At 36.3% G+C, this 20989-nt stretch overlaps 2 protein-coding genes across 5 annotated transcripts in view; one reads left to right on the plus strand and one right to left on the minus strand.

The window, feature by feature from the left end:
• Positions 1-20989, minus strand: part of letm2 (leucine zipper-EF-hand containing transmembrane protein 2) — a 52415-nt gene that overhangs the window by 23637 nt on the left and 7789 nt on the right. For all 3 annotated transcript variants that reach the window (XM_051933321.1, XM_028806007.2, XM_051933322.1), the window contains exons 2-7: positions 19077-19156; positions 17931-18375; positions 17384-17527; positions 15611-15748; positions 3341-3544; positions 3030-3149 (exon numbers count right to left, since the gene is read on the minus strand). In XM_051933321.1, coding sequence (XP_051789281.1) covers positions 3030-3149; positions 3341-3544; positions 15611-15748; positions 17384-17527; positions 17931-18375; positions 19077-19132 — 1107 coding nt within the window. In that variant the 5' untranslated portion in view covers positions 19133-19156. The remainder of the gene's footprint in view (positions 1-3029; positions 3150-3340; positions 3545-15610; positions 15749-17383; positions 17528-17930; positions 18376-19076; positions 19157-20989) is intronic.
• The window catches only part of ido1 (indoleamine 2,3-dioxygenase 1), a 59360-nt gene continuing 57557 nt past the window's right edge, over positions 19187-20989 (plus strand). The window contains exon 1 of one of the 2 annotated variants that reach the window (XM_028806023.2): positions 19187-19289. The gene's annotated coding sequence lies outside the window, so the exon portion shown is untranslated. The remainder of the gene's footprint in view (positions 19290-20989) is intronic. The other variant, XM_051933323.1, reaches the window with a different exon arrangement.

Raw genomic sequence — 20989 nt, forward strand, 5'->3', positions numbered from 1 at the left:
ACAATAAACAACTGTGCTGTGGAGTGTTGCAAATATGGTTTGTTGAACTTGCTTTTGCATTACCAAGAAATGTCTAGATACCCACAATGTCATCTTCTGTTAAATTCATGTATCAGATTTTCTTCTGTTCCATATCCCTCTATTATTGAATTCACTCAATCCAGATCACGAAGAACAACATGGCCTTTTCCGGGTGAAAACTGGATGGAGAATCAGTCCATTTAAGGACCTAAATTATGGGAAATGTGTGACATTTTTGGCAGGATTACATTTACTACAGAAAGTTATTTAATAAAGTTGTGAATTTCATAGCTACTATAGCTTTCTATTTTATGCTTCTATTTTATCTCAAGTTATATTCTACATGAGAAACAACTTCATAGATTTTTTCCCCCCACAAACAGCTTTCCAAATTGGGCAAGTGCAGGGTTTTACAAATGAATGAGTACATGTAGCTTAACCTTCTCTTTGGAGTGTGAATTGCTTGTATGTTAGATTGGACTATGTTTTACATATTAAAATTATCTTTATAACTTTTTGAGTCTGATTGCTGTTTTATTGTAATGCATACATTTTAATACATAAAGCACAACACCAGCAAATTACTCAGGCTGACCTATAAATTACAAAAAAGTAAACAAAAAAAATGCACAGCTACATGTGTCAGCATTAGGTACATCTCCTTAACTAGCAAAACAAAAAGCAAGTTAATTTTGCCATTGATTTCTAAAAGTGTAGATTGGGGTGTTGTGTCTCTTATAAACACTGCACAGGTAGGAAATGGTACAGGGTATTTTGCAAATTGTTGGTGGCACCTGATCATGTGCAAAACAGGCTCCCTTGTACGCAAGTGTGAGATGACATAGCTGGTCAAGGAATTATCCAGAATTGTTTTTTTCATTCGCTCTCCACAATGAAATTGCTGCTGTGTCGGGTCAGGCATTGTCCTTTGAGGAAAAAACCTACCTAGCCTGTCACAAAACATGGCTGAAAGCATACCTTATTGTAATTTCAAATCATGTCATATTTTTTAACATTGATTAAAATATTTTTGGATACAAAAATTTAACTGAAAAACAAAAGATCTCTTCTAGGAAAATTAATTAGTAATAGTTTCCTTAGTTATAGGATGTATAAATTTATACAATTAATGCTTAGCGGAAACAGCTTTTGCTTTTATTACAGCAGCAAATGTTTCAATTAGTCAGCACTAACGTAACAGACTTGAATTATGAAATTCATATTTAATTTTCTTTGGAGAACAGTTCAGGTTGAATCAGAGATTATCACAATATCTTCTATGCATTTACCTCATATTATATATAAAAAAATAAAAGTCAATGCGTGTATGTATGTCTGAACAGCTGGAGTGATTTTCATGAAACTTGGTACACATTTCTCATTGGTCGACTAAAAATACTGTAGGGTGAAATCAGCCCTAACCCACCCCCTTCTGGGTAGGGTGGGGGGTGATCTTATGGTCTTGTATGCATATTATCATTTAGTTGACACTCGGAATGACCACCAGAGGGCAAAATGGAGGTGATTGCCAGCATTTTTTGTTTGAGCACCACCGCACCCCTGTTGCTTTTGAAATTAAATAGAGCTCTACGACTGCAATGAGAAAATGAGACGTAGAGTCAGGGTGAGGGCTCCAGCTCTGAGGATATGCAACCGATGCCAGCACACTGGCAAAAGGAAACCTAAGAAAGACAGTCGCTTAGTTGCTAATACACAAACAATGCAAACGTGTCGGCAACACGAATCCTCATAACAGAGAGATACCCAGAGTAGTTCTGACGATTCCGATACTTTCTAGGATCCCGACGCTGGCTTACACAGTTAATATATAGCAGGCGACTGCCACCATTCTTTATGTTTAAGCAGCACTGCGCCCCTGTTGCTTTTCAAATTAAATAGCGTTGGCCGGTTCCGAGCGTCAACTGGATGATAACATACATACAAGACCGCAAGACAATGACATTAGTGAGTCTTTATTGTTTGTTAATTTTTAAAAGTTGTGTTTTTTTTAAATTATGTTTTTCTCAAACCATTAACTAAAAAAAAAAAAAAAAAAAAACCACTTTATTTTCCTCCTGGGCAATGCTGAGTATTTCAGCTAGTTATAGATAATAGAGATGTTCTCCAAGATTAAGACCTGAAGGACTGACAGTGCCATGCCATATCACTGATCTTCCTTTTTATAAGTCATATCTTGGCTGACAAGGCTGTGTGCTTTACATTGTTTACATCATACTAAGAAGATTCAGAAAATGACTGGAAGGAAGACTAGTGTATTTGCAAAATGACAGTTTTCAATAAATAAGCGCGGAGACATAGAAGTTGTGTCTTTACACAAGGGTAAGTGTGCTGCTTTTTCAAAGGCTTGCATTGTGTTTATTATTTATTTGTGTCTGTCATACTGTGTCAGTTTTGGTAAGAAACAACCACTGCATAATTAAAATGGTAATTCACATTTAGAATTAAAAATCTCAAGAATCAGGAATGTCTAGCTGGAACACTGAAAAGAAAAAAAACACATTTTAACAGTTAGGAAAAATGTATTTTAAGGGAATTATTTAATTTAGCATTTTTATGGTCACTGAACAATAAGCTTACAGAATTTCATTTTGTTAAAAAATGAACAGGTAACACTTGTGGCCTATAGTTTAATTATGAAAATAGCAAAGTTAACACTTTAATGTAGAACATAAGGCTTTTTCATGTCTGGTTATGCAGGAGGTTAGTGTAAATGTTTTTTAAAGAGATAAAGAAAATAAAAAATCTGAATTGGCCAATCGAGTAACAGGATATCTGTGATCAGTACTGACCCTAAAAACACCAGATCTGAGCATTCCTAACTTTCAAGCTAAATATTTTAACGTAGAGAGAATAGGGACCAATGTACTGTAAATTTCTCAACAACAAGCAGAAGAATAAACAATATTAAGAGATAACTACTAACAGAAAGAGAAACAATGTGAGAGAGAACTACAAACAGTATTTTGAAAACAAAACTGTCAAATCACCTGTGTCAGTTGTTCTCTAAGTTGGTCCTCTGTTAGTCCTAGTGATCGCATCCCCCGACTCCTACATGCAGCTTGAAGCTCCATAACACTCATAGCAGCCACACCTTCCTTAGCAATCATCTGAAACCATTTCAGAATTAATATACTAATCTGAACATAAAACAAATCAGCACCAATAAGGAAAAAAAAAAAAATCACAATACCAAAATAACTACACAGTGATATTAAAAAAAGAGAAACCTTTAATTTTGTAAATGTAATTTTAGATTTCAAAGGACATCACACATTATGTCTGAGTTTGGTTTTCTCACCTCATCATCAGCTTTGATAGACCTCAGCTTCATAAGAAGCTGGAAACGAAGGAGATTGTTGGTTCCAATTGCCTGGAGTTCTAACAATTTGCATAAGGCAACCAGTTGAGGGCGCTCCAAGTGCTCCAAGGTAAGCTCATCCTCAAAGAGCTTAGAGAAACGAATTATGTCCTTTGTAGCTGGTTGCTCTCCAGTATGCCGAACCTAGATAAGACAGAAAGAGTGATAAATCCTTAATCCTACAAGTCTGTCATGTTAAAATTTGTGGGTCAAAAATAATATAAGAAAAAACATTTTGACTTTAATATTAGCATTATTTATTATTTCTATAATCTGTTACAAATTATTACCAGATTGCCACAAATATTTAATTGTAAAGCAGTTTTCTTATCACTGTGATGAACTGACATCTTGTATTAAGAAAATGGCTCCATAGCTGCACCACCTACACTCGGGGAACCCTTACACTGCCACCTAACAGCAACTGGCCTCACGTTTAAAAGGGAAACACTGTCCAACTCTTGTGCTGGGCTACATGCTAACCTCTGTCAGTCAGGATTAAAAATGTCAGTAATGTTAAAGTTAATAAAGCCCTGTATGATATAATGTGTCCATAGCCTTCAAGAATCACAGTAAGTCTGTCACTCATCCAACTGACTGTATGTCTTAAACTAAAATTCTTCAATTGCTAACTAATCACACATGTTAAATGATGGAAAAAAAGGTATTGCCTACCTTACTGTATAAAGTTCAAAACGGAAAAATAAATTAGAAATAATCCTACTTGTATTAAGAGTTTTCATATATCCATAACGCACATAGTATTCATCTCTGCTCCTCCGAAACATTGAATATGGCTCTATTAAATGTTAGAGCTTTAACTAACAAGACGTTTTTTATCAACGATCTTATTAGTGATAAAAAAATAGATTTTATTGCACTAAGTGAAACGTGGCTTAGCTCACATGGCGCAGCTGTTCTAATCGAATCTGCGCCTCCGGATTATAGTTTTACTTGTGCTGATCGCCAAGGAAAGAGAGGTGGAGGGCTAGCAAACATTTACTCAAGCAGGTTAAAATGTAAAAATATCAGTTTTGGTAAATTCAAGTCTTTTGAGTATCTCGCCATTATTATTCAGGGAGATTCTCATGTTCTAGTATTATCCGTGTATAGACCTCCAAAATTCAACACGTCTTTCTTTGAGGAATTCTCTGACTTGATGTCAATCTTAATTACGAACTATGACACACTCTTAATAGTTGGCGACTTTAATTTTCATATAGATAATCAATGTGACCAGAAAGTAAAAGAATTTATGAACCTCCTGGACTCTTTTGATTTGAGACAGCTCGTTAATCAGCCTACACATAAAGCAGGTCATACGTTAGACTTAGTAATTACTAAAGGACTAAAAGTTGATATAAAGCAGGTCATTGATATTGGTCTATCAGACCATTTTCTTCTACTCTTTAATATAGAAATAATGATAGAAAACACTCATGAGAAACATATTGTTAAAAAACGCTTCTTTGACTCATCAGCAGCTTTAAAACTTTCAAACATTCTAACCAATCAGTCCGTTTATAGTGCCAACTATAATAGCGAGGAGAATGTAAATAGTAAGGTGGAAAGATTTAATACTAAAGTGAGGGCTGCTGTTGACTTAGTTGCACCTGAAAAGACAGTTAAAAAATCTTCTAGCATTGTTATACCATGGAAGACCCAAAGAGTGTCTGATTTAAAGAGAACATGCCGTAGAGCTGAGCGTAAATGGAGGAAAACTAAACTCACTATTGACTATGAAATATTAAAAGTTAAAATAACAGAATACAATAACACAGTCCGTCTTGAGAGGCGCTGCTATTTCTCTAAGATTATAAATAACAAGACTAGTAATCCCAGAGTCTTATTTTCGACAATTGATCATCTGTTAAACCCAGGTAACTCAAAGGAATGCCTCCTAAGTACTTCCAGTAAAAACTGTGAGGCTATCGCTGTATTTTTCAATCAAAAAATTAATGATATTAGAAATAACATAGTATATCTCCCCAACACTAAGGATCATCCTAAACCCCAGTACCCCATAATAAACAAATTAAAGTCTTTCACTAGGATAGATTTACCTGATTTACATAAAATAATTTCTCAAATGAAACCCTCCACCTGTGCCCTTGACCCAATACCAACAAATTTTTTCAAAGTAGTATCGGGCGTGCTTAGTGATAATGTTCTTGACATAGTAAATTCGTCATTAGATACGGGGGTCTTCCCAGACTGTCTTAAGACTGCGGTAGTTAAACCCCTACTTAAGAAAAATAATCTCGATCCCTCTGCTCTTGAAAATTATAGACCCATCTCTAACCTGCCTTTCTTAAGTAAAATTCTAGAGAAGGCAGTCATTATACAGTTAAATAAGCACCTCAATAAACGTGCTATTCTTGATAAATTTCAGTCAGGTTTTAGAACAAATCACAGCACAGAAACTGCACTCGTTAAAGTAGTAAATGACTTGCGGGTAAATGCAGACAGAGGCCATTTATCTGTTCTCATCCTCTTAGATCTGAGTGCCGCATTTGACACCACTGATCATAATATTCTTAAGAATCGCCTTAGTCAATGGGTGGGCCTCTCTGGCAGTGTCTTAAATTGGTTTGAATCCTACCTGGCAGGGAGAAAATTCTTTGTTAGTTGTGGTAATTATAACTCAAAGACACATGATATTCTATATGGTGTTCCACAAGGCTCTATCCTGGGTCCACTGCTCTTCTCAATCTACATGCTTCCATTAGGTCAGATTATCTCAGGGCACAACGTGAGCTACCACAGCTATGCTGATGACACACAGCTGTATTTATCAATAGCACCTGATGACCCCAAATCTCTTGATTCGCTAACACAATGTCTAACTTGTATCTCAGAATGGATGAATAGTAACTTTCTCAAATTAAATAAAGAAAAAAACGAAATCTTAGTGATTGGCAATAATGGATACAATGAGGCTATTAGAAATAAACTGGATGCATTAGGATTAAAAGTCAAATCGGAGGTAAAAAGCTTAGGGGTAACCATTGATTGTAATCTGAATTTTAAATCGCATATTAATCAGATCACTAGGACAGCATTTTTCACCTAAGAAACATAGCAAAAGTTAGACCTCTTATATCATCGAAAGATGCAGAGAAATTAGTTCATGCGTTTGTTTTCAGTCGGCTAGATTACTGTAACGCACTCCTCTCAGGACTACCCAAAAAAGACATCAATCGTTTGCAACTAGTGCAGAATGCAGCTGCTAGAATCCTTACCAGGAAAAGAAAATCCGAACACATTTCTCCAGTTTTGATGTCACTACACTGGTTACCTGTGTTATTCAGAATTGACTTTAAAATTCTGCTTATGGTTTATAAAGCTTTAAATAATCTCGCCCCGGCTTATATATCGGAATGTCTGACACCTTATAATCCAAATCGTAACCTCAGATCCTCAACTGAGTGTCTCCTTAGAATTCCAAGAGCAAAACTTAAAAGAAGTGGTGAGGCGGCCTTCTGCTGTTATGCACCTAAAATCTGGAATAGCCTGCCAGTAGGAATTCGCCAGGCTAATACAGTGGAGCACTTTAAAAAAACTACTGAAAACACATTATTTTAACATGGCCTTCTCATAACTTCACTGTAATTTAATCCTGATACTCTGTATATCTAATTCATTATAATAACTATTCATTCAAAATCTGTACTAGCCCCTACTCTCTCTTCTGTTTCCTTTTCCGGTGCCCTGTTGGTGGTGGCGTGCGCCACCACCATCTACCCAAAGCACCATGATGTTCCAACAATGATGGATGGATTAAAAGCCAGAAGTCTGTATGACCATCATCATCAAGTGACTCCGTGAAAAACCCGAACTACAAAGAGGACTATTTCATTTATGTTAGGTAGAATGCCCAAAGGGGACTGGGCGGTCTCGTGGCCTGGAACCCCTACAGATTTGATTTTTTTCTCCAGCCTTCTGGAGTTTTTTTTTGTTTTTTCTGTCCACCCTGGCCATCGGACCTTACTCCTTTCTATGTTAATTAATGTTGTCTTATTTTAATTTCTTATTTTGTCTTTTATTTTTCTTCTCTTCATTACGTAAAGCACTTTGAGCTACTTTTTGTATGAAAATGTGCTATATAAATAAATGTTGTGGTTGTTCATGCGATTATCAGGGGTTAATTTAACTTTATAATAAATTTACAAAACACACAAACAAAAAAAATCAAATTTCTTAGACCTTTACCTTATTCTTTTCAAATGTTTTATTGAAACAGATACTGTATGATGAACATATACTGTAGGTGTAAAAGGGATCAAGTTACATGGTAATTTATTAGCTCACTCTGAATCTCTTTATTGTATGGCTGCTGGTTATGGAAAAAAAAACAGTTGAGGGTTCAGAATCATTAAATTAATTTAAATCAAAAACAATCCAAAATAATTATGTTTCATTAGCAGCAGTAAGAAAGTGGCAGCAATGAAACCTGCAGCCACTGTGATCCTCCATGAGTTTGACTCCCGTGCTGTAAATGAAGAACATGTTCACATCTGCTTAATGCAGATAAAATAAAATATTAAACACTTTAGGAAAAACTTTCCATAAGTGCAAGAAACATCAACGGATAAACAAATTACATGTGTAGCATTCCTGTACAACTACATTTATTTTCACATAAATATTGAAACACTCAACATGTTCAGTGTCATAATGATCAACTATGTTCAACTTATTAGGACTGTCTAATATTCGTATACCCCAGGGATCTACTTCTGCACGGAGGTGGTGAAAATAACATCCAAGTGCTCCATTAACTTCCCAATATCTTTCTGTTCTTTACTGTGCTATACTTTAATATGTTTACAAGGTATGTAGTACTTAGGCTTCCCTTCATCTTTACGGCAAAAATCCAAAACTTGACTAAGTGCATCCTATTCTATTAATATACATTTTTCCTATTCAGGGGATAAATTTGCCGTTTACTCTTCAACAACATTCAAACAAATGGTCTTCCTGTTTTCATATCAGACACACCCACATTAAAAATGTAAAAACAAAATAATTATTTTTAAACAGGCACACAATTGTTATAGGATTAAGTCAAAGTCTTCAGTTGAGTATATTTAACAGAATATTATAAGTCAGTCAATTAAAGAAAAATCATAATATGAAACAAGGTTATTATAGTTTTGCCTTTTTATATTAGTTTTTATTTCTATATTTTTTCTAACCTTACTTGGAAATTCAGTTTAGTTTTAGTTCTCTTCCATTGTACTGTATATTTTTAGATTTATTTTAGTTTTTATTTCACAAAGACATTTCTACTTTATTTTTTATATCTATTGATTTCGGATTGGTCAACCGCCACCAGTACTGTTAGCCAACAGGGTGCTGGCAGAAATTGGGCTACTGTTGGCCGAAGAAGAAGAGGGGGGAGACGTATCCGGAGGCAGGAGGAGGAGGAGGAAGGTAAAGACAGTGGAACTGAGGGTAGGAACTTTGAACGCTGGCAGTATGACTGATAAGGGGAGAGAGTTGGCAGGTATGATGGAGAGAAGGAAGGTTCATATATTGTGCTTGCAAGAGACTAAATGAGAGTAAGGCCAGGTGGATCGGTAGGGGTTATTCTGAAGGAACAGTATATCAAGAGTGTTTTGGAGGTGAAAAGAGTGTCAGACAAGAGTAGTGATTATGAAGCTGGAAATTGGAGGTGTGATGATGAATGTTGTTAGTGCATATGCCCCGCAAGTTGGGTGTGCAATGGATGAGAAAGAAGATTTTTGGAGTGAGCTGGATGAAGTGATAAACAGTGTTCCCAAGGGACAGAAAGTGGTGATTGGAGCGGATTTCAATGGACATGATGGTGAAGGGAACAGAGGAGACGAGGAGGTGATGGGTAGGTATGGTGTCAAGGAGAGGAATGAAGAAGGTCAGAGGATAGTGGATGTTGCCAAAAGGATGGACATGGCTGTGGTGAATACATATTTTAAGAAGAGGGAGGAATATAGGGTTATGTACAAGAGTGGGGGAAGATGCACACCGGTAGATGACATCCTATGCAGAACAGTCAATCTGAAGGAGACTGAAGACTGCAAAGTGGTGGCAGGGGAAAGTGTAGTTAAGCAGCATAGGATGGTGGTCTGTAGGATGACATTGGAGATCAAGAAGAGGAACAGAGTGAGGGAAAAGCCAAGGATCAAATGGTGGAAGTTGAAAAAGGAAGACTGCAAGGTTGAGTTTAGGGAGAAGGTGAGACAGGCAATGGGTGGTAGTGAAGAGTTACCAGACAGTTGAGAAACTACAGCAGATGTAGGAAGGGTGCTTGGTGTGACATCTGGGGCCTCATGTATAACGCCATGTGTAGAACTCACATTATAACATGGCGTAAGCACAAAAGTGGAAATGTTCATATGCACAAAAAAATCCAGATGCATAAATCTGTGCGAACGCCAACTTCCACGTTCTTCCGTTACATAAATCCCGGTCAGCGTGAAAAGTAACGCACGTGTACGTGCCTGCTGTCCCACCCCAACTCCTCCCAGAATTACGCCTCTTTGAATATGCAAATCAATATAAATAGCCCTTAAGTTCAGCCTTCTGTGAAAAGACAATAGTAAAAGCACGAGGGAAAGTACAAGAATTTCAGCGAATACCAAGTGGAGGCAAGGAAAAACTTACTATTTGTTGGTTTAAACAGTGGTATAAACAACAAAATGAAGTTGATTGAGTGACATAGCGTGTCGGAGAAACTCGAAAGCTCAAGTTCTCAAAGTCGCACAGTGCCCAAAATAAAAAAGAAATTGTCACATATCAAAGTCGCCATGAAAAGGCGAGTCGTAGCCCACCGTCTGAGTGTCATATGAAATTATTAGGGTACAGAGGGGAAAAAAAAAAAAAAAGGCACACAGTGGGGAAAAAAGCATGAAATGTCAACTTTAATCAAATAAACTACATGCTTAAAGTGGAAATTTCGAGATTAAAGTAGAACATCATAACCTTCATCTTAAAATTGTTTAATTTACTAGTTTCTCAAATCCCATCGTAACTAAAGTAGCACATTAAATGCTTTGTTTTGTATTTGATCTTCTATGTGCCATGTGTGTGTGAATCACTATGCGCTTCCAGGCTTTCTCTTCCTCCGACAGGACACAGAATCCATTACATCTGTAATATTACAGCTCTCTGAATAATTAAAATACTGAGATGTATACTGTGCATGATATCATTTTCATGATGATAGGAGTTAAAGCATGTTATTAAACATGGGAACACGGTGGCACAGTGATTTGCATGAGACATGAACAGATAATTGCTGCGCCATGCGCAACCTTCGATGAAATACTTTATTGTAACACTACTGTCTCTTTCAAAACGTACTAACCCCCAAATCCTGTCCTTACTTTTCTTTCTCCAAATACCCAGTCACCACACAATCAGCTCTGTAATAGACGTTAAGCCATCTGTAAGCTTAGAACGCAGATTCTTCAAAACTTTTAAGGAACATGGAAATTTCTTCGTAGTACGTGTTTAATTACTCTATCCATCTATCCTTCCAGTGTTGCAACATCACCAGCAAGAATTCAGCACGAGGCAGGAACAATCCGTGAACAGAGCGCCAGCTCCTCGCTAGCGCTGCGGCACTGTGTCCTCACATGTTTAATTATTAACAATATAGATTATTTAAGTTAAAGTATATCTGTACAATATAATAAACATATTTTGCTGCATTTCATCTTAAAAATGATATTGTCATCATATGTAAATACATGCTTTATAAAGTGGCTCAGGTTGTGTAATATTATAACTGTAGTGCAAGTTTACAATGAGGTAATTGTACAAACAGTTCTACAAGGAGCACTTGATGGACTGATTGAGTGCGTTTATAGTTCTTGGGATGAAACTGTTTCTGAACCGCAAGGTCCGTACAGGAAAGGCTCTGAAACGTTTGCTGTATGAGAGCAGTTCAAATAGTGAATGCCTGAGGCAGCGTGTGCTTGATGCTATATACCGATTATTCTCTTTCCAATCAGTTGCTGTAGATCTGTGATTCCCCACTCACATATAGTGATATAAATACTCCGAGTGGTGCAGCGACAGTAATATGGAAAAAGGCGATCTGCTGTGGCAACCCCTAACGGAAGCAGCTGAAAGAAGAAAAAGAAGGTGCAGTGAGAGTAACAACACTAAGGCAGCTATGGTATTTGGAATACTTTGGCTATTCCCTGGATCATTATATTGTTACAGGTTAATTACAATCAGATGCCATAAACTAATAAACAATATCCAGTTACTTTCAGTGTATATGATAAAGCCGCGTCAGGGATGTGGATCTAAAAAACAAAGGGCAACCACACAGGAACAGTAGCACTGCTTTGACGCTGGGTGCCGCCAGTGCAAAACCGAGCGGAGAACTTGCGTACGCCAGGGTTGGAGCTACTGTGAAAATGTGAGTGGCTTTACGCCAAGTTTAGGTTTTATACATCGCAATTTGTGTGTGGAAACGTTCGTACACAACATTTTTGTGCATACACACCGTTTATACTTGAGGCCACTGGACAGAGGAAGGAGGAAAAGTAAACCTGGTGTTGGAATGGGGAAATACAGGAGAGTATACAGAGGAACAGGATGGCAAAGAAGAAGTGGGATAGTCAGAGAGATGCAGAAAGTAGACAAGAGTACAAGGAGATAAGGCGCAAGGTGAAGAGAGAGATGACGAAGGCTAAAGAAAAAGAGTATGAGGAGTTGTATGAGAGGTTGGACACTAAGGAGGGAGAAAAGGACCTGTACTGACTGGCTAGACAGATGGACCGAGCTGGGAAAGATGTGCAGCAGGTTAGGGTAATAAAGGATAAGGATGGAAACATACTCACAAGCGAGGAGAGTGTGTTGAGCAGATGGAAAGAGTACTTTGAGAGGCTGATGAATGAAGTGAACGTGAGAAGAGGTTGGATGATGTGGAGATAGTGAATCAGGAAGTGAAATGGATTAGCAAGGAGGAAGTAAGGACAGCTATGAAAAGGATGAAGAACAGAAAAGCCATTGGTCCAGATGACATACCTGTGGAAGCATGGAGGTGTTTAGGAGAGGTGGCAGTGGAGTTTTATGGAATCTTGGAAAGTGAGAGGATGCCTGAGGAGTGGAGAAGAAGTGTACTGGTGACAATATTTAAGAATAAGGGGGATGTGCAGAACTGCAGTAACTGCAGGGGGATAAAATTGATGAGCCTCAGCATGAAGTTATGGGAAAGAGTAGTGGAAGCTGGGTTAAGAAGTGAGGTGATGATTAGTGAGCAGCAGTATGGTTTCATGCCAAGAAAGAGCACCACAGATGCAATGTTTGCTCTGAGGGTGTTGATGGAGAAGTATAGAGAAGGCCAGACAGAGTTGAATTGCGTCTTTGTGGACCTGGAGAAAGCATATGACAGGGTGCCTCGAGAGGAGTTGTGGTATTGTATGAGGAAGTCGGAAGTGGCAGAGAAGTATGTAAGAGTTGTACAGGATATGTAGGAGGGAAGTGTGACCGTGGTGAGGTCTACAGTAGGAGTGACGGATGCATTAAAGGGATTACAGCAGGGATCGGCTATGAGCTCTGTCTTATTTGCAATGGTGATGGACAGGGTGACAGACGAGATTAGACAGGAGTCCCCGTGGATTATGATGTTTGCTGATGACATTGTGATCTGTAGCGATAGTAGGGAGCAGGTTGAGGAGACCCAGGAGAGGTGGAGAAATGCTCTATAGAGGAGGGGAATGAAGGTCAGTAGGAACAAGACAGAATACATGTATGTAAATGATAGGGAGGTTAGTGGAATGGTGACGATGCAAGGAGTAGAGTTGGCGAAGGTGGATGATCTTAAATATTTGGGATCACCAGTACAGAGTAATGGGGATTGTGGAATAGAGGGGACAAAGAGTGTAGGCAGGGTGGAATGGGTGGAGAAGAGTGTCAGGAGTGATTTGTGACAGATGGATATCAGCAAGAGTGAAAGGGAAGGTCTACAGGACGGAAGTGAGACCAGCTATGTTATATGGGTTGGAGACGCGGTGGCACTGACCAGAAAGCAGGAGACAGAGCTGGAGGTAGCAGAGTTAAAGATGCTATGATTTGCAATGGGTGTGACAAGGATGGATAGGATTAGAAATGAGTACATTAGAGGGTCAGCTCAAGTTAGGTGGTTGGGTGACAAAGTCAGAGAGGTGAGATTACATTGGTTTGGACATGTGCAGAGGAGAGATGCTGAGTATATTGGGAGAAGGATGCTAAGGATAGAGCTGCCAGGCAAGAAAAAAGAGGAAGTCCTAAGAGAAGGTTTATGGATGTGGTGAGAGAAAGGACATGCAGGTGATGGGTATAACAGAACAAGATGCAGAGGACAGAAAGATATGGAAGATGATGATCCACTGTGGCAACCCCTAACGGGATCAGCCGAAAGAAAAAGAAGAGAAGATCTACTGGTTTCAGTTTTAGTAATTATGGTATGGTTAAAGAGCTACAATGTAGTTTAGTTTTGTGTCACAATCAGACACAAGTGTACACTTAACGAGTTTGGATATAATATTAGTTTAATGTTTGTGGAAGCTTACTACACTACATGGTTTACTATCTGGTATTGTTTTTGTGCGATAAACAATCAAAACCAGTTACCGAATATTAACAATTTTATAATTTTTAAAATATTTTCTTTGTCATTTGTGCTGAACAAATGTGCGCGGACTGTTGACACTTTTTCAGCTTTTTCTTTTATTGCCCAGGATGGGCTGATTTATAATGAAATTTAGATGAATTTTAAGGTTTGATGGTTTTTTACTCTACAGGTCTGTAGCACACAACATGTCCTGCTCCAAGACAAGGTGCTTATAATGAATGCCACCTGCAGGCCTGAAAATAAATTCTACTGTGATCTGACAGGTGGGATCATGAAAATCATGGGGCTTAGGAAGAACAGGGCTCTTAGGCTTGAAGGTGTCAAGCTTATGGGCAGTTAGACTTGAAAAGCCCATGCATAAGAACAGAAACCCAAAATGAGCAGAGTAAGAGCATGTAATAGGTGTATGGACAGCCACAAAACGACAGAGCATCTGAGATTTGGAACAATATATACGTTATTTAAACTGGTTTATCCAGAGCAGGATTGCAGGAAACCTGGAGCCTAACCTAGTAGGTTTGGATGCAAGGCAGGAAAAATCCTTGGTATGCAATATGTATGTTGATGTTAAGAACAAAAAAGAATATGATATTTCAACTATTTTGAGAGAGAGAGAGAGAAATTGAAAAAACGGGGGCAAATATTTTAAAATGCAATTCCGCTACTGGATTATTTTCACAATATCAGATATTTTGAGCTGTGAATATCAACTAAAAGAATATAAATTAATAAATATAAAATAAATACAAAAACACATTAGTATGTTTAGTTTTTCACCAGTTGGCAGACTCTTAACCCAATTACCTGAATTTTACAAGGTTTGTATCACTTCATTGTTAAATTACTTTTTTTAAAGCAAAAGTGACTGGTCAGCAACAATATGCTGATTTAGTATGACCTAGTCAGTCTCTCAATCAGTACCATTTTATTTTCAAAAAGGATTCCTCCTGTGTGAAGTGGCAGGTGAATTATTGTCAACAAAACGCAGGCACCTGAGAAATAAACTGAGACGTTACTCACATGTGATTTTTCTGTCCATACAGTAAAGGTTTTGTTGACCAGCACATTCTGATTTCAGGCATTTGAATTACATCTTGATATACAAGAAGCGCAAAGAAAAGCAGCACCGTAAATCACTTTCTATTTCACACGCTTTATGCACCAGTGTTCAGCTTGCTCTGTCACAGCAAATGCTGTGTGAACACCCACCCTCCTTCACCAGCCGCCGTTCACTGGATGAATATGTGTGGGCAGCTGGTGGTGGATTACTTTCTGTTTTAGAGTTAAAAGTTACAAGGGTTAAAGACTAACGGCAAGGATATTCATTTAAAAACGAAAACTAAAAATATTTTTGTAAATTATTATTTTATTTCAGTTAGTCTTTCCAGCTACTTTAATTGTTTCCTTTAGTTTTTCATTTCGGTTTTGTTAATTATTTTATTTCAGTTGATGAAAATGTTTTTTTAATAATAGTTTCAGTTTTGATTTTAGTTTTCGTTAACTACTGTATAATAACCTTGATATGAAAAAAACGCGTATAATTTACAAACAAGAGTCTTAAATAGTAAAACAAGAAAAAAACAAAACAAAACAAAAACCTGTTCGACATAAGTTGAAAACTTTTGGGCTTCATTTGCTGTTTGTGCTTTGTTTCGCCTTGCCATCTCAGCAATAGTCTCCTGAAGGAACTTTGCCATCTCGAGTTTAGCAGCAAGTGCTTTCTTCTGTTTTTCTTCCTGTTGGAATTACAGTAATATACATGCTTTACTTACCAATCATTACTGCATGTAGCTATATTTTACTTAGCATAGAATTGTAATTTTTAATTTATCACACAAGAATAGGACAAATAAAGAAAGTTAGAATTGTTATGCAATCTTGCAGAGGGCTTTGCAGCATGACAAAACATTAATAATCTACAACTGTATTTACTCAATTTGAACATTCCACTAATATTTAGACATGCTCATTTGTGAAAAAAAGAATAATTTCAACACCAGCTCCCCTGTAAGTGGTTTTGGCAAATAGCCCTAGCTCAGAAGAAGCTACTCTGCACATCCTTACTGTAAAATACTACCCATCTATTCATCTCCTCTTCCAAATGAAGATATTTATCTATGCACAGGGTAAAGGGTATGTGCTTGGCTATTCCCATTCCACTGTGGACTTGGCTTTTTATTTGTACACAGTGCTGACTTCTGGCCATTATCTACTTCTCTAGTAAAGGGAAAAATCTACTTAAGCCACCATGCATTTTGCATTGTACTCCAAGTCATTAACAGCCTCAGCTGATCACAAGGAGGAACATGCAAGCGCTAAATGTGAACAGTGATAAAGAGTGATTGCTACATGATCTGGGGTATGCAATCCCCGCTTTGCCAGTTTATACAGGAAGGATCTGCACATTTTCCTGGAACATATTTAGGAGAGGGCATATTTTCATTGAAAACAAAAAAAGAACAAATCCATTTTGTAGGATGCCAACCAGAAAACATTAACACATTTAATGCATTTACTTATTTTTATTTTTGCAAACAGCAAAAAATACAAAAACAAAATTTCTGCTCAATCCACATAAAAATGTAGTTAAACAGTAAGCTTTTTTGTCCCAAAAATAAATGTATTGAAAAATTTGATAATGTCAGAAGATGCACAGTATGGGGTCAGAAAATATAACATGTGAAAACAGTAAATCACAAGTGAATTTTTTTTTTTTATTTAAGAAAAAAAGAAAGAATAAACTGATGACAGCATGCAATCGAGCTAGTGCTTGCTTCTTGCCATCAACTGCTGGTATTCAGCTTAGGAATTAACTGGTGTCTTGAAACCACCTTGTTCCCTTATGGCTTTAACACAGTTTCAATAGCGGTTTAGGATTAAATCCATAATAAGAATTAAGAACAACACACAAGAAAAAAAGCTTGCTTAGGTAATCCTTTATGACTGTTATATGGCATCTTACTTTACAGGTATTGCAAAAATCATGGAAATGTATTGATGAAATTAAAACAACTTATGACTATTTCCAAACTCCAATAATTGAATAACTTATCCATTGTCAAACTTTAAAATATAATTTAAAAACTCACATAAAAGATGAAGCAGAAGTGATACTATGCTGTTCTTTAAACTATGGTTTTAATTTGTCTGCTTTCCCAAAGCTTTTTAATTGATAGCACAATTATAAAAGCACTACAAAAGATGTCTAGCAAACTGAACATTGGTGCTAGTGATACAAAGTCTAAAAAATGCGGGCTTATTCTTCTGTGCTTAAACAATGTATTCATTTAACTTGTCAATTTAAAGAGAAAAACATTCAAAATAAAACAGTTCACTTGCCTTTTTCTATAACTGCTTATTTAATTACTAACCTTTTTTGATTCTGTTTCAAAAGTTGACGGGAGCATTTCTGGAAAGAATTTTAGAAATACAGGCAGGAGAAATTCCATAAATGGGACAATTACAAAGACCATGAAGGGAACAAGGCGAAAGAGATCTGCACAGGTTCTGAGAAGCTATAAAAAAAAATACAGATAGCAGATGTTAGAAGATGCCATTGAGAAACAAACTTTAAACTAATTTCCACTTAATGTGTATTAGTTCTGTTCATTTCCTCAAAGGCATATTTTATGGTGCTCCCCAGGGCTATTCCAATACAAACACAAAAGGGTTAATATTTAATATTTTTTTATTATTACAATTTCAAAACATAAATGGATCTGTCATGCATCTGTTCTCACATTCTTATTTTTTACTTAATAAAACATAGCTACCTAGACTAACATTTGCATCTATCAAGACTAAAGTCAGGGTCATGAAACCAAATTCAACAACTTACCTGAACTAGCAAAATAATCTCATCACAAACATATAATCTTCAACATGAACATAAATATCCATCATCTTCTTTACACTTACCCTTCTCCTCTCTCTCCTTGTAAGCTGCTGACCATGCAATAGCCTCCAGACCATGCGAGCTGCAATGTTGGTGTCAATTCCTAACTGGCGAAATCCATTATAGTAATGTTTGAGTTCATTCACAATGGTCTGCTTCCAAGACTTCTTTACTACTACTTTTTCTTGAGAATTAGATGTGGTGGGTGTTGCAGTAGACGCTGCGGCAGACACCGGTGTTTCATTCTTTGGAGAAGTAAAATCATCAATTCCAGACTTTGCCTCTTGGAGCAAAAAGCAAGAAGTATGAAATGCATGAGTGCAAAAACAAAAAGTGCTCAAGTGTGGCGATGTGCAGTGGAGTTCCGGCTTGCTTTTTAAATGCAGGGTTTTCCTTGAAGCATTAGAAGGGCACTGAAGAACTAAAAAAGCTGGAAATGTCCGATAATGGCATATAAGGAAAGGCTTCCTATAACAAAAACAAGATAGTATTTTCAGTATAAAGAGATAAAAGTGTGATGTACTGTTTGAACCAATTGCTTGAGAAAAAAAAAAAAAGAGAGTTGCTTTAATAAGCTTCACTTAATCCAATGCTTCTTAAAAATAAACATTAAATGTTACATCTTAAAGTGCTTACCTTATGTAAAAAAAAACAAAACTTTGTCAAGTTATTAGATTGAGTCACTTTTTGTTTTGATTTTATTAAAATCACACAACATTCCATACAAATAAATCAATTTTACAAACATAAGATCGAAAACAAATCAATCCCCACCCCTGTGAGTCACATCTTCTACCGTTTATAACCCTCAACATTAATGAAGTAATACACCGACTAGTTTAGTAAATTTTTTAAATTCTGTTTACTAAAATGAATACTTAATGTTGAGTTATCAAATGTCAGCATAATTTAGGGGATTTCAAAAATAATTTTAAAAGAAAAAAGTATTAAAATTCACCCAAACAGACATAAGAAAAATGTCTGCAGTATAGGCAAATGCTTTAATAGTTTTTTAGTAAGTCAAAAAAATGTGTAAACTTAAATTTCAAATTAAGTATAAAAAATTAAAATGGAATTTCATGTGGCAAAAAAAAAAAAAAAAAAAAAAAATTGGACAAATTGATGTTTTGTTTTTTTTTTCTTGGATGTGAATTCCTATCATACAGTACCTTGATTTTAACATACTGGAAAGTATACTGGAACCAAATGCTGACATAGTGCTCATAGGGGTGGGATTAGTGCTGATGACCTGATAGAAAGAGGAGAGAAAAAGGTAAATAAAAAAATCAATACCAGCAGGAAGAAAACAGCTGAGCTGAAGCAAGCATTTTAGTGTTCTGTACTGCTCTAAGAAGAACTATGAAAATACACTGAAACGCAAGGTAAGGGAAAATTATTAATTAAATCATATCTTTTAAAAACCAAAAATGTTATATTTAATCCGTTTAAAATGACAGGTGAAAAAAATTACTAAATAAACTGAGAACAAAAATTCTGTTAATAAATTATTAGATATATCCTTCTGAAAACATGTACCTCCATCTTTCATTGTGATAGTTTTCAAAAATTCTAATAAAAGGAGAAATAAAACTGCAACCCTCTTCAAATAAATAAATAATAATACATTTTAACACAAAATGTTTATTATTAGAAATCCATCTGAATGGATTACTGCACTAAGTTTAAACCCAACTGTTTGATCTGGAATCAGATTAGGAGCTTCATTAAGTGCAGTACAGTGAAAGATATAAGATTAAACATTTTACCAAATGTCAGACACTGGAAAAATAAGGCTTAAAGTGCTCACTATATTCATAAAATGGATCATCTTCAGATTGACATTATGTTTTCATTTCTGATCACAAGCAGGTTACCCTATTGCACTAACCTAATAAGAAGCATACCACTTAGCAAACGAACTTAATGGACTAAATGGTTTCATCTTATTTATGAAATTTCTAATGTTCTTATATGTTTTTAACAGATTTAATTCTCCCTTTTTAATGTTTGTGACAATAGAAAACATTAAATATTTATAAAACAAAGATTGTCTCAAACTTCTTTCCCCGAAACATTTTGCAGAAAACTAAAGAAAAAAAATCTAAAACACTAAATACATTCTGGATTAGATAACCCAGGAAAGAGAATTCAAGTGGGGCCAATAAAATCGATGAGCATAGGGACAAGGTTTAACCAAACTTCAAAGCATACTTTGAGAGTTATAAGCATATTGAAAGAGGGCAAAGGGGGCAGAGTTGTATGTACACTGCGGAAATTTTCAACCAAAATGCTTCAGATATGCAGCATGTTAATGTTGTTTTCTATTTGCAATGTCTGAACTGCATCATGCACAGGAATTCACAGAAAACCAAGTGTACTCAAGTACATTTAATTTATTTTATCAAGCATTTAGTGAGTTTTAACAAATAATTGTGCTGTGTATTCCACTGTTCAAAGCTTTACTAATATATACAGTAATAGGCTAAATTTACTTGTATACAATTTATAATGTAGTAATCTATTTCAGCTCTGCTTGTTATAATGCATGTGCAGTGACAACACTGAAACTAAATCTGTCACCCTTAAACCATAGAATGGTATAGACACTTGACTTGCTCTGATAAAGTAGTAAGCCATTTTCAATGCATAATTTGGAAATTGTAAAAATAAATAAATAAATTGCATGTTATGTAATTGATAAAACAATAAAAAAAAGCAAAACTGCAATACTATATGAGTATTCCCCACACCTTTGATTGCCACCACTGTGTAGAAAATCTTAAACCAATATAATGCATGCATTAGCAGAATTATTAAGCAGATTTCAAAACTAGTCAGAGCAATACTGCATTAAAGGGTATACTCACACACACTAGGTAATGCAAATGCAATTTTTACCTAAAACACGTCTTTCAAATATAATCAAAGTAGTCAGAGACACATTCATGCATACATAGGGATAGTGTGCCGGCTCCAAAGAAGACAGTGTCGAGTATGAAAATCAAACTACTGTACTGCGCCAATCTCTTCATACTAAAAATCATCCAGAAGCTGAACAGGTCAAGCAGCCAAACACAATTTA

Source organism: Erpetoichthys calabaricus, chromosome 1 (genome assembly GCF_900747795.2).
Source record: "Erpetoichthys calabaricus chromosome 1, fErpCal1.3, whole genome shotgun sequence".
Taxonomy (NCBI): domain Eukaryota; kingdom Metazoa; phylum Chordata; class Cladistia; order Polypteriformes; family Polypteridae; genus Erpetoichthys; species Erpetoichthys calabaricus.